The sequence below is a fragment of the Oryzias melastigma genome, linkage group LG13 (genome assembly GCF_002922805.2).
Source record: "Oryzias melastigma strain HK-1 linkage group LG13, ASM292280v2, whole genome shotgun sequence".
Taxonomy (NCBI): Eukaryota; Metazoa; Chordata; class Actinopteri; order Beloniformes; family Adrianichthyidae; genus Oryzias; species Oryzias melastigma.
The window spans coordinates 21,424,665-21,437,091 of record NC_050524.1 but is presented as its reverse complement, the minus strand read 5'-3'; the positions used below and the strand labels follow the sequence as shown (position 1 = coordinate 21,437,091).

The window sequence follows — 12,427 nt, the reverse complement described above, 5'->3', positions numbered from 1 at the left end:
TAAATAAAAATAGGGCTCCTTCATTAAATAATTAGCTCTGCCCTTAAAATTGTTTATATATCAATGTCCAATATTATAAAAAAAAAGAAAGTGATTTAATACAAATTGAACAGAAACATGATTACTAAGAAAAAAATCTAAAGAAAATTCATATTTCAATGGAGATAAGAGTTTTGACCTCCTTTTTGCTTTGGTTGAAATTGCGTCATCGAGACACTTTTTTGTGGCATCAACCATTCCCTTAAATGTGACGTTTCTGAACTAAAACATAAGCAGAAATTACATTATTTTGAAATTCTATTCATAGATGGTGTTAAGTAGGCTTAAAAAAATGTCAATGTCCAGTTATATCACTTTTATCAGCCTGTGATGTTCAAATTAATATTAATATCCAAATTTGTGTGAAAATATACAGGCTTTCATAGAGTTTTTTTCACATGACTGTAAATACCACAGTGTATTTTGTTTTATTGATTTGTCACATGAAAAAATTATTTAATTTTTTGATTATTAATCATCCAAGTTATCATCACCAGAGCACAGATTCAGAGATAGTCTTTGTAAAATAGTCTTTTAGCGGTTATGGAGTAGTGACTGAATCTGGACACAGTTTATGTCCTAATTATTGTGGTCATCTGAAAGATGCTGGATTGTTGTTCCTCTCTGAATCCAGACTTGTAAAGGATAACTCTCCTAAACTTTCCCTGCTCTGTCTCCACAGGACATGAGGAAACATGTGATGATGACCCTCCTGGACACAGAACAGTCATATGTGGAATCTTTGCGCAGCCTTGTTCAGGTAAGAAAACGCACAGGTGACTGCACTTCTACAGTGTTGGTGGCTTCTGCTTTTATTATTATAGTTTTAGTAAAATGTTAAATGAAGTCCTAGTTGTTTGTGATCGCAGCACTTATGCGCTACGTGCCAAAGAAACCCACACTAGATTCTGGAACCTGACAGCTGATAACACTCATAGGTAACAAAGATGTTATGTAATCCACTTATTACCATTCATCCTGTCAGTCTAATCCACTAACCTTATCACATCTCCCTGTCATCAGCATTATCTGCCCACACACACACAAACATACACACTTTCTCCCGTATGCCCGACTGGTCTAAAAGCTCACTAACCTTTGCCCCAAATCTTAGCCACATCCATCTGTCCCTACAGTTCATTCCCATTGGCGGGCTCTCACACACACACACACACACACACACACACACACATGTTCACCTGTGGCCCCGCCCCCACGGCAGTTTACCTGACACAGTCTCCTGTGGGCGGTGTTCAACAGCACTTCAACAGCACTTCCGGTCGCTGTAAGTGTGTCTGCACATCACACAAAGTGAATAATCCTGCTCTGTGTTCCCATGACGACACGGGGGGAAAGTAAGTGTTACCACGACGACTGCTGCGAGATTGCAGATCCTTGAGGGAGGCTGTCAGATGTGGTTCTGATGCGACTGCTCTGCAGCAGCAGCTAAAAGCTAAAGTCTGCGGACTCTCCTGCTGTTTGACTCACATCATGACGGTTTTTACCCAATCTGCACTCAAAAATGTAAAGGCTGTGAGTATTTCTTGATGGATAGCATTCCTCCCAAAAAGGAAATGAAAGAAAGGAGAAAGTTTTTTCTAAAACAATTTAATATGAAACCAAATTTTTATGGCATGATTCAAGAACTAGAAACATGTTGGGAAATTTAGAAACAAAGAGTTAAAGCTGCAAGTGGCATTGTATGGCCTGCAGGCGCCGTCTGCCCTTGCCCCTGACGCCGGGGTTGTTGTACCTTTAAAGTTGGTAGCATGTGCGTTAAATTTTGCGAAAAAGGAAGACAATAAAACAGAGTCCTTGCAGTCTGGGACTTCTCTCCGTATACCGCTGACTGTTTCTGGAAATTCCAGTTAGTTATTGAGCTCTTATGTTTCACATTTATGAGAGGCTGACTCAACGCTCCATGACAAATTATTCTAATTTCCAATTTTTCCCTACTTTGTTTTCTAAGCCACTGAGTGAAGCAGTGAGACATCAGATGCGTCTCTGGTGTTGAGGTGGAGACCAACGCCTGTCAGACTGACCAACCGCAGACTAATTTCACTTTCCTTATTTTCATGTCAAACAGATCTCAGTGTGTTTTTCGGTGAAATCCAGTGGGGTACTGTTCTTTAGGAGCACACGGTGAAAGCACAAAGGATGGTGGAGAGGAGAACATTTCTACAGGGAGCAGCAAAATCTGGTTTTCAGTGCTTTTTTGATTAAAGCAATTTTTCACACATTGTAGTCAAGATTTTAAAAATGAGAAGATACACCCAGACACTTCACTGAAACCCTGCAGCAACAGTTACGAAAAAATCACTGATGACATAAAGATTCTGCTTTTATGTCTGTTTTTGTCATTGATGTTCAAAATACTAAAAGAAAACTGACTTTCAATAATATTCTGTGTGTTACTTTGATCTCTACGAATACAAAGGAGCCTTTTGAGAATGAAATCCTCTCAATACAACATTTAGAATGACATGAGGTGGTTTGTTGGTGCTCCAAAGTACTTATAAGTGTCTAGTAAAGTAGTACTTTAATCACTGGATCAAAGGGAATGAGAAAGGATTTTAATCCATTAATCAGCTTTTTATTTTCTGGGAATTTAAATTAATTCAATTCTAAAAATAAAAAAAACAGTGACATTTTTTGTTGAAACTTTTGGAAACAATAATTTCAATAAACCAGTTCATCCATTAAAGACCCACTCTGGTGAAGATTTGGTGTTTTTAATGTGTCCTTGTGACATGTTTCTCATGATGAAGGACATGTATAAAGATAGTTAAGCTTAAAATTACTTTTCAGAGTATTTCTTTATTCAAATTGTGATAAATAAGGACCAGAAAAAAATGCTGTTTGAAAAAGAGATTATTTGTGACATAAAGCCACAGGCTGCTAGTTATCACCAACGGGAAGGGGAAATGGTCCATGCCAACAGTCCCACCTAAAACTCAGAGGTGAATCTCTGATGATCTGCTGCCGCTCTGCAGAAACTAAAACAACAGTTTTTTTCTGCTTTAAACAGTATAATCTTGATTTAAAAACACTGGGAAAGCTTTTACAACAGATCAGAAGATGATTGGAGTGTGACTTTATGATATCTCAAAACACAGGTTTAACATGCTTTTATTGAAATAGATCAAATAAATGATGTCAGCCAAAAAGAATTCAAGTAGTTTATATTCTTATTGAATTTAATTATTTTACGGAGGTACAAATTAACTAACATTTGCTGCCTTTTCTCTTCAATCCCCGGTTATTGACTGTTTGTAGTTCTTTTCTAGACTCATTACATCTGACACACACCTGTTCATGTGTCACATGGGCACAAAAGACATCCCTTCACCTGCGGTGGGCCTCCAGGTATCATCATCATGTCTTTCAGCAGCTGTGACCTAGAAGCCTCACAGCTGCTGGAGGACATGAAGAAGTCACTAACGCAAGGATGCAAATGCAGGATTATGCTCGACCTTACCAGAACAGAAGCAGCCGTTTCTTAAGAAATGTTTTGGATATTTATATATTCATATCCCGGCTGCACGTTGGTCTAGTACAGGGGTCTGCAACCCGCGGCTCCAGGGCCAAATGTGGCTCTTTTATCACTCCATGGTGGCTCCTTGGACAGACATAAAATAAGTCAGAGAGAGAGAATGCCAAACCAAAACTACCAAAAGAAAACAAATAAACAAAGCCTGCAAACTAAGACTACCACGGTACAACCTTAAACTAAAATAACAAAATCCAGCAGTATAAGACTGCTGAGGATAAAAAAAAATCACATTTTGAGAGACGCTAGGTTCTTTTTATATGTTTGCCTTTGTTAGTGCCAAAAAATGGACATAGTTCATATATTTTATTAAAAAAAGAAGGGCATGAATGCAAATCCAAACTTCTGAAAGGCTAAAATAAGTATACTGCTACTTCAATGTTTTGTTCAATAGAAAACAAGCCCAGATGGCTCTTTTAGGCTGCCAACCCCTGCTCTAGTAGTTAGCACTTTTGCCTCACAGAAAGAAGTACTGGTTCAAATTCCAGTTGGGTCAAATTCCTGTTGGGTCCTTTCTGTATGGAGTGTATTTATGGTTTTTCTTCAGTTTCCTTCCACAATCCAAAACCATGCTCCACTGGTAATTGGTGACCCTTAATTGTCCTTTAGGTGTGAATGTGTGCGTATGCTTGCGTCTTTTGTGACCCCATTGTTTATGATGTATGTCTATGTGAGAACTGGAAAAGGGGACTGTGACGTCAGCCGTAGGAAATGGCCTGCAATGAAATCAATTCAGTTGTCATTTTTTGCCATACGGATGCCACCATGTTGGAACCAGACGCCGTCAGTGATCTGTCAAACGTGTGAACATTTTGGGAGTGGGGGTCAGCAAGTTCCACCTATTTTTGTCAAGGCATCTGATTGGTCAGTTTTGAATAACTTGCACTATAGAAAAAAATATCATGAAAAAAAGCCAAGGATTATCAAGAACATGTTAAGAAACACAAGGTATCAGAGCAAAAATGACTTTTCTGACTAATAGAATAACTGAGTAATAGCTGTTTATTTCTCTATAGAAGTTTATGGGATTTTGGCTTCTTGGTGCCTTCAAGTACTTTCTGTTTGGAACATTAAGGGGAGTCCAGTTCTTTGTATATAGTCAACGGGATGTCCCTACCTTCAGCCAGCTATAGCTGGGATATGTTTCAGAAATACCATTACCCTGAACAGGAATAAAGAAAATGGATTAATGGATGGATTACTTTAACTAAATTCACGAGAGAAATGTAAAATAATATCTTAAAAACTCATCACTGACTCAACATTCATTGACCTTTTCAATCGGCTTGTTAAAGGTGAGATATGCGTGGCGTTAATACTCATGATTGAGTACAGAAACTCTGATGAATGTTCTTAGCTGAATGATAACGCCTCGAGAAGTGTCAGCTTATATGACCCCCTCTGTAAAAATGTTGCTCTGTAAGAAAGATTTCAAATCTTCAGTAAGTGTTTTGTTCCCTCAGGGCTACATGCGTCCTCTCAAACAACCAGACAGTGGCGCCATCGTGGACCCTCTGCTGGTGGATGAGATGTTCTTCCAGATCCCAGAGATCCTGGAGCACCACGAGGATTTCCTGGACCAGGTTTCCAGCTGCGTCAGTCGTTGGCATGACAGACAGACCATTGGACACATCCTCGTTCAATCCGTAAGTGAAGATAAGATTAAAGAGTGTCCCATAAATCTTTGGGTAGTTGCTCTTTTTAGAAATGATTGTGCACATTAACAGGGTTACAAATCTTTAAATTCTTAGTCCAGTTTGGAAAAACATAAAAAGAGAAGATCTCAGCATGAATGCTCACATGGAACGATTCTTCAGAAATGACAAGGGAGTTATGTTAGGAAGAGGTCATTGTTTAAATGAAGGGGAGCGCTTTTTAAAAGACGGTGCCCAAAATTGGCGATCCTTGTATGATCCAGTGTTTTTCCGGTGACCGCTGATTGCCCTTTTTAAAATTTTCCCATGACCCAACAGCGGCTCTGAGACAGCCTTTAAACAAACATGAGCTGAAATGCTTTAACATTAGCTTGTAAAGAGAAACCTAAACGGCAAATCTCTGCTGCTTCTGAATATACAAATGATTCACAACACATTTTACAGCAGGAGAAGTCTGGATAAGACAATGAAATGGCCCTATGACTCAGCTAAGCTGTTGAACAGGGTGGAATGACAGCCTGTCTACCCCTCCCCCGCTGCTCCGCGCTCTTAAGCCTGTTGTGGCGGGAGGGGGCTTCAGGCCTCGTTGGCGCAGTAGGCAGCGCGTCAGTCTCATAATCTGAAGGTCGTGAGTTCGAGCCTCACACGGGGCAGTGTTTTTTTTTTTTTTTTAAATTAACAGTTTTCTCTGTCTGTGAATCATTGTGGGACTCGTACATTAAGGTTGAAGGTTAGAAACCATTGGTTTAGTTCTTTAAGCTTTAACTTAGATTTTTAGGGAACTACTATTTAAAAATTATTTGAACCTTTTTAGATTAAAAACATTTGTATTGAATATTTATTAAGCGTTTCATGAGGTGAGAAAAACTGCAATGAAAATAACTATTTTGCTTCTTTAAATTGTTAAAAATGTGAGTAAATCTAAAAAAAAAAAGGCAGTAAATCACCTATTTATTAATCACCACTAATACTGACTATAAAACTTAGAGTGTAAATTCCAAAAATGTTAATTATCTTGACAGAATAAAGCATAAAAGCATTGGTGGGCACCAATGATTCATAATCCATCCTGTTTTCAGCCGACTCTCTGGCTTCCACCATTTATCTCCATGTTAATGCTGAGAGGGATGGACACCTCTTCAAAAACAGTTAAGCAGAGATCAGTCAACACCACCCTCGGAGACAAATCTGCAGGGAAAGAACAGGATGTTTCCTCCATCCTGAACTCTTTTTCTTCCTTCCTTTTTGCAAAATCCTCTGCTTATTAAAGCAAACATGGTGATTGGACAAGACTCAAATATATCAAAATGCCTACTGAACAAAGTATTTATCTGTACATTTATGTCGCTCTTAGATCTGCTCTATTCATTTAAAGCTGTTGTGAAATTTAGAATAAAACCCAACATGCATGTTCTCCTTTGCTGCAGTTCTCCAAAGAGACCCTGGCTGATATGTATTCAGCATACATCGACAACTTTCTCAACGCCAAAGACGCCGTGAGGATCGCCAAGGAGGCCAAGCCGGCTTTTCACAAGTTCCTGGAGGTGAGTCATGGGGATGAAGGGATGGGGGCTGTTTCTGGACCTGCTGATTTTAGTTTTTTGATCTTAAAAACCGAGTAGAGCCAATAACAAAACCTTTTTTAATCGGATTTTGCAGCAATCGTACTCGACTCTAAATTGATTTTGTTTACTATATTTTTTTTGTCTCAAAAAGAGAGAAATTAGAAAACAAAAAATATATATTTTAAAGACTTTTTAAGACAGAAATCTCTTGAAAAACGATCAGTAAATTGGTTTGGGGACCAGTAAGTAAACTGTTCAGTTTGTTCCTGGAAATGCTTAAGTGAAGGAATAATTGTGGAAGCTGAGGTCCTGTTGGTTGTAGCTTCTGACCATGGAGCCACTCTGCCACCTTGTGGTTATTCTCAGAAATGCATTTTTTTTTTTTTTTCAATTATCTATTTTGCTTCAACCCAACAGCAAAACATGCGAGAGAACAAAGAGAAGCAGGCTCTGGGCGACTTGATGATAAAACCAGTACAAAGGATACCTCGCTATGAGCTCCTCGTCAAGGTGACTAACTTTCCTTACCTAAAAATGAAGGTGTTGTGTGTCATCAGGTTAACGTGTTCGTGGTTGTGTGGTTTAGGACTTGCTGAAACACACTCCAGAGGAACACCCGGACCACTTGTACTTACTAGACGCTCAGAGGGACATCAAGCGGCTGGCAGAGAAAATCAACAAGGGTCGGCGCTCCGCTGAGGAGGCGGAGCGAGAGGCCAGGGTGATACAGGAGATCGAGGCTCACATAGAGGGAGTGGAACATGTGAGGATTTAATTGATGAAGAACTCAGAGTCAAATAGCAGCCACTTACTGTGATGTTTTCTTTCTTCATGTGTCAGATTTTGAATCCACAGAGGAAGTTCCTGAGACAGGAAATAGTTATGGAAGCGGTAAGAGACGCCTTCTGTTTCCTCACCTGAAACATGTCTTTGCAAAGTTTCCTTTAAAAATTACACCGATCATCTTTTTATCTTTTTTTGGCTAAAAACACCATAATCAGAATTTTCAAAAAGCATTGGGAATGCTTTAAAAATGATTGGAGCGAGACTGCTGGAAAAAACTACTACTTTACCTTGTGTATTACATCTCTCTGAGCTCTCTGTGTGTTTCTATAGAAGACAGTTGGAGGGAAGAAGGACCGTTCCCTCTTCCTCTTCAGTGATCTGATCATCTGCACCACTCTGAAGAGGAAGTCTGGTTCATTAAGACGGAGCTCCATGAGCCTGTGCGTGAAGAACACTCGCTGTCCCCACATTGCCCCCTGGTGTTGAGCTGCAGCTAATGCACTTTTTTGTTCCTGCAGATACACTGCAGCCAGTGTGATTGATACCTCCAGTAAATACAAGTTTTTGTGGAAACTGCCTTTAGAAGAGGTGGAGGTGGTAAAAAGTAAGACACAGAAGCATTTTTTTGCAACAATGTTTATTATTTTTCTTGCACTTTGTCTACACTGAGAATCTCTGCTTCCTTTCCCCAGATTCCACTCAGGCAACAAACAAGGAGAGCATCCAGAAGATAATCAGCCGACTAGAGGAGGATCTCAGCACGCTGGGGCAGATCAGCAAACTGTCAGAGACCCTCAGCTTCCCACACCTGGTACTGGATATGTGCATTTTGCATGTGTCCTCATTAGTCCTGAGATGCTAAATGTGTGATTGTTCGACTCTTTTCCATGGCATTTGTCAGTCCTTAGATGAGGTCATAAAGGATCTAATGGCGTCGGTGCACAAAGAGCTGTCAGAGAAGCAGTCCTTAGCCTTCAGTATGACGTTCCTGCCAACAAAGCTGGAGTTTACCACAGTCTCAGCTGAAAGCACCTTCGTCTTTGAATTCAGCTCACCCGACGCTCGCTCCAGCTTCGAGCAGGCCTTCGAGGACGCCAAGAAGAAACTGGGTGAGTGAGGCTAATGAAAACTTTGCTTCTTTAGCCTGGATGATCTGAAACCTCTCTGGTTGTGTTTCTGCGTTTAGCTATGAATAAGGATCAGTGGGACCCGGAGTTCCTGAAGGCCATTCCCATAATGAAAACCCGCAGTGGAATGCAGGTGAGATCCCACAAACCAAAGCACCTATAAGGTGATTCCAGACCATAATAAACAGATTACACCCGAACCGTTGTCGTCCTCAGTTTTCATGCGCCTCACCCAGCCACAGCTGCCCCGACAGCGGCTGTGAGGTGTGGGTGTGCAACAGTGACGGCTACGTGGGACAGGTGAGACACTATCATGTGATCACCGCCAGGGTAGGATGGTAGAATATTAACCACAGCAATGTTTTCTCTTCAGGTCTGCTTGTTGAATATCAAAGACGAGCCCACGGTGGAGGCCTGCATCGCCGTCTGCTCTGCACGGATCATTTGCATCGCTGCAGTCCCAGGGCTCAAGGGAAGGTCAGAGCTCCATTTTTATTTTATTATATTTTTTTGTTTAAGCATGTAATAACTAAAATGTCTTAGCATGTATGTGTGCAAGCACATACAGAGACGGAAGCAATTATTTACATACCTAAACTTAATATATTTGTGACTAAAATGATAAAGAAAAACACATGAAAGATCATTTATATTTGACATAAATGTTGAAAAAGAAAAGTATCCTTAACTTTAGTTTTTATTTTTCGCAGATACAATAATTATTTTTGAACAAACCCTATATTTATTTTAGAAAAGTAAGAATTACACATAAGGTTTATTCTTTTCAAGCCTTTCTTTACAAAATCATTCCCTCCGCTCCACATTTTTCTGCTGCAATCTTCATTTTTTTTGTAGATGTTTTATAGCTAATAATTTTTAATGTGTTTTTTCCTAACTATGACGCTCTTTTCTGTCAGTAGTTTTCAGATATTTATGCTCAGTAAATATTTTAAATGAGTCTGCATAAAACATGTTTAAAACCTTAGAAACATTGAATCTGTGAACCAGTCAAGTTAAGTTCCAATACTGCCTCCTATTGGACATTTCAAGTACTGTTCAAAGATGTAACTAAACCAAACCTCTGGATGATGCTCTGATTCTGAAGTACTGCCTCTTGATTTCTTTATTGTTTTTAATGCTTTAAGATTTCTGAAAATATTGTAAATGGGATTTCTGTTGTTAGTTTACATAATTTGTTTTATCCTGATGACCCCACCCTTATATTGATGTGTGATCTCTCTCATAACAAAGGTGGACAGGATTTTATGTCTGCCACAGACACCTGTAAAGATAAAAAAAAATCCTTGGAAAAAAAAGTTCAGTTCTGTCTTGTGGGGTCATAAACATGCCTAGGACAGCACAAGGGTTCATTAATTCAGTGGAGTCAATCAATGCCAGAGATATTGATCTGTTTAATCTAAATCCAGATTAAATTTTATTGTTATTGTTACCCAAAAATATGTCCCAAAGATTATTGAAAGTTTTCTTTTAATAAAACTTAGGATAATTGGAAGTAGATTCATGTCAATGCTTTGGCTATCCTCATTTTATTTTGAAAGGTCCCACAGACAGAGCTGGTAAACTGAAGTGATCAGGATTCTTTTAGAAGTTCCATTAAAATCTTTTTAGCCTGCAGCATTCTGTTCTTATATTTAACACCAGAAAACCAGCCTTTTTTTTTAACCCTTTAGTGTCTAATTTTTACTTTGTAGAACCGATTTGGTTATTTCTCCCATCATTTTTTGCATTTTAAGACACAGAACTCTGGTTTTGGGTCAGTTCATTTTTAGCATTCTCAGAGTGCTTTTTTATATTTTTCTGACAATTCCATCCCAAAAATATCAGCTGATAAACACTGGTTACTGAGCACACACACAAACACATGTTAGTCTCTGTGAGTTTTGTGGAGTTGACGTATTCTCTTGGCCTCTCAGGGACCGCGGATCAGAGCCGGCTCCATCGTCTGCAGCAGCTGTTCACTCCCAGCAGCAGCAGCTCCACATATCCATCTCTCATTCTACTCTGGAGCTCACTGAGCAGCCGACTGGTTAGTTCTGTCTATCCAAACAAACTTGGTTTGAGTTCTTCTTGTGTTTGCTCATTTTGGATGCTGTGTTGACTCCAGGACCAGGAGCAGAGCTTGTTCCCTTTGACAGTGACGACACAGATGATGAAGACTCCCCCAGTCCTTCCTCTACTCTGCAGAGTCAAGCCAGCCACTCAACCATCTCCTCCAGCTTTGGCAGTGAGTATTTTCTTGAGTTTTAACCTTTTTGACCATTATTACTATTTCTTGAAACTCTGTTTCATCCTCTTAAAGACGATGAAGGCCCAGGCTCCAAAGACATGGCTACGGAGACCACCAGCAGTGAGGAGGAGCAGGAGTTCCCGGTAGCGAGTTCCTACAGCGCTCCAGGGATGCTAAGCATTGGTGGAGGAAGCCGCGCCCTCACCGAGAGCCCCATGGATGGCCGGGCCATGCGGCGGTCCTCTCGCGGATCCTTCACCCGGGCCAGTCTGGAGGATCTTCTGAGCATCGACCCGGAGGCCTATCAGAGCTCTGTGTGGCTGGGCACAGAGGATGGATGGTAACCATTCGCCATAACCAATCTCGACCAGTTTCCCTCGTCAAACTGCCACTGATGCTTCCATTTCTGGTGTTTGGGACAGTATCCACGTGTACCAGTCCTCCGACAACATCCGCAACCGGAAGAACAGCATGAAGATGCAGCATGCGGCCTCCATCCTCTGCATTCTGTGAGTCTGTCTTATCTTGAAACCATCGACTGTATGTGAGAACTGGAGCAAGTGAGTGTGACATCACTCATAGAAAATGTTAGGGGTGTGTACTGGACTTAAAACAATGAATATTAATTCATTGTAATAAAATTATAAAATTAAGTTTATTACAATGACAACATTAAACACTGCAAGTGTGACTCGTATACAAGTTGCTTTGACCCAAATGAATTCATACTGCTTTTCTCTTGGAGAATTAAAAAGTATTTGTTTTTAACAGTCAACAGTGTCTGATTTTCACAATGAAATATTTTTCAGTATAAGAAAAAAAAGTGGAAAACTAAAGTAAAATGCTGAGGGACACCCATAAATAATTAATTAAATATCGCCACGTCAGCATTTAAACCAATACAAGTATCGCGATATGTCGCCAAATCGATTTTTTTTTGCTACACCCCTAGAAAACGGCTTTGTGTATTTTTCGGAGTATAAGTCACAGCAGCAAAAAATACATTATAAGAATCCTATATAGGTCATTGAAGTAGAAGACTCACTTTTGGGAGAAAACTTGCTGAACAAAATATTGTATCAAGAATTAATATTTCATCCTGAAAGGCAAATTATAATAACGGAATAGATAACAATAACAGAATGAAAACACACTTCACTGCCTTAACACATTGGTTCTTATTTAGCCTAGAAGCATAGGAGGAATCTAGTATATTAGTGCAACATATGAACAAATATTAAGATAAAGAACACACTTACAAGTCAGCTAAGCTCTTTATAAATCCCGTTATTTGTTGAATTCTTCATCCTCTGTGTTGCTTTGGAACAATTCCTTCAAGCCCGGTGTAGGACTGAGCTGTTGTTGTCAGAGCTAAATACTGATGCACACTAGGGCTGGGAATCACTGGGTACCTCACGATACGATACGATACGCGATACATGGCTCACGATATCGAT

At 39.8% G+C, this 12,427-nt stretch overlaps 1 protein-coding gene and 1 non-coding gene across 3 annotated transcripts in view; both read left to right on the top strand.

Annotated features, from left to right (window-relative positions):
- LOC112149250 (rho guanine nucleotide exchange factor 17) overlaps positions 1-12,427 on the top strand; it is a 60,171-nt gene that overhangs the window by 42,623 nt on the left and 5,121 nt on the right. The window contains exons 2-18 of one of the 2 annotated variants that reach the window (XM_024276850.1): positions 722-799; positions 5,053-5,235; positions 6,672-6,788; positions 7,227-7,319; positions 7,396-7,572; positions 7,650-7,700; positions 7,926-8,035; positions 8,114-8,199; positions 8,288-8,406; positions 8,497-8,704; positions 8,782-8,855; positions 8,939-9,022; positions 9,096-9,199; positions 10,657-10,769; positions 10,854-10,967; positions 11,043-11,310; positions 11,393-11,479. In XM_024276850.1, the coding sequence (XP_024132618.1) occupies positions 722-799; positions 5,053-5,235; positions 6,672-6,788; positions 7,227-7,319; positions 7,396-7,572; positions 7,650-7,700; positions 7,926-8,035; positions 8,114-8,199; positions 8,288-8,406; positions 8,497-8,704; positions 8,782-8,855; positions 8,939-9,022; positions 9,096-9,199; positions 10,657-10,769; positions 10,854-10,967; positions 11,043-11,310; positions 11,393-11,479 (2,066 nt within the window). Of the gene's footprint in view, positions 1-721; positions 800-5,052; positions 5,236-6,671; positions 6,789-7,226; positions 7,320-7,395; positions 7,573-7,649; positions 7,701-7,925; positions 8,036-8,113; positions 8,200-8,287; positions 8,407-8,496; positions 8,705-8,781; positions 8,856-8,938; positions 9,023-9,095; positions 9,200-10,656; positions 10,770-10,847; positions 10,968-11,042; positions 11,311-11,392; positions 11,480-12,427 lie in introns of both variants that reach the window. The other variant, XM_024276849.1, reaches the window with a different exon arrangement.
- On the top strand, positions 5,825-5,897 carry trnam-cau. Its single transcript has one exon. It is a non-coding gene; the product is annotated as a tRNA-Met (tRNA).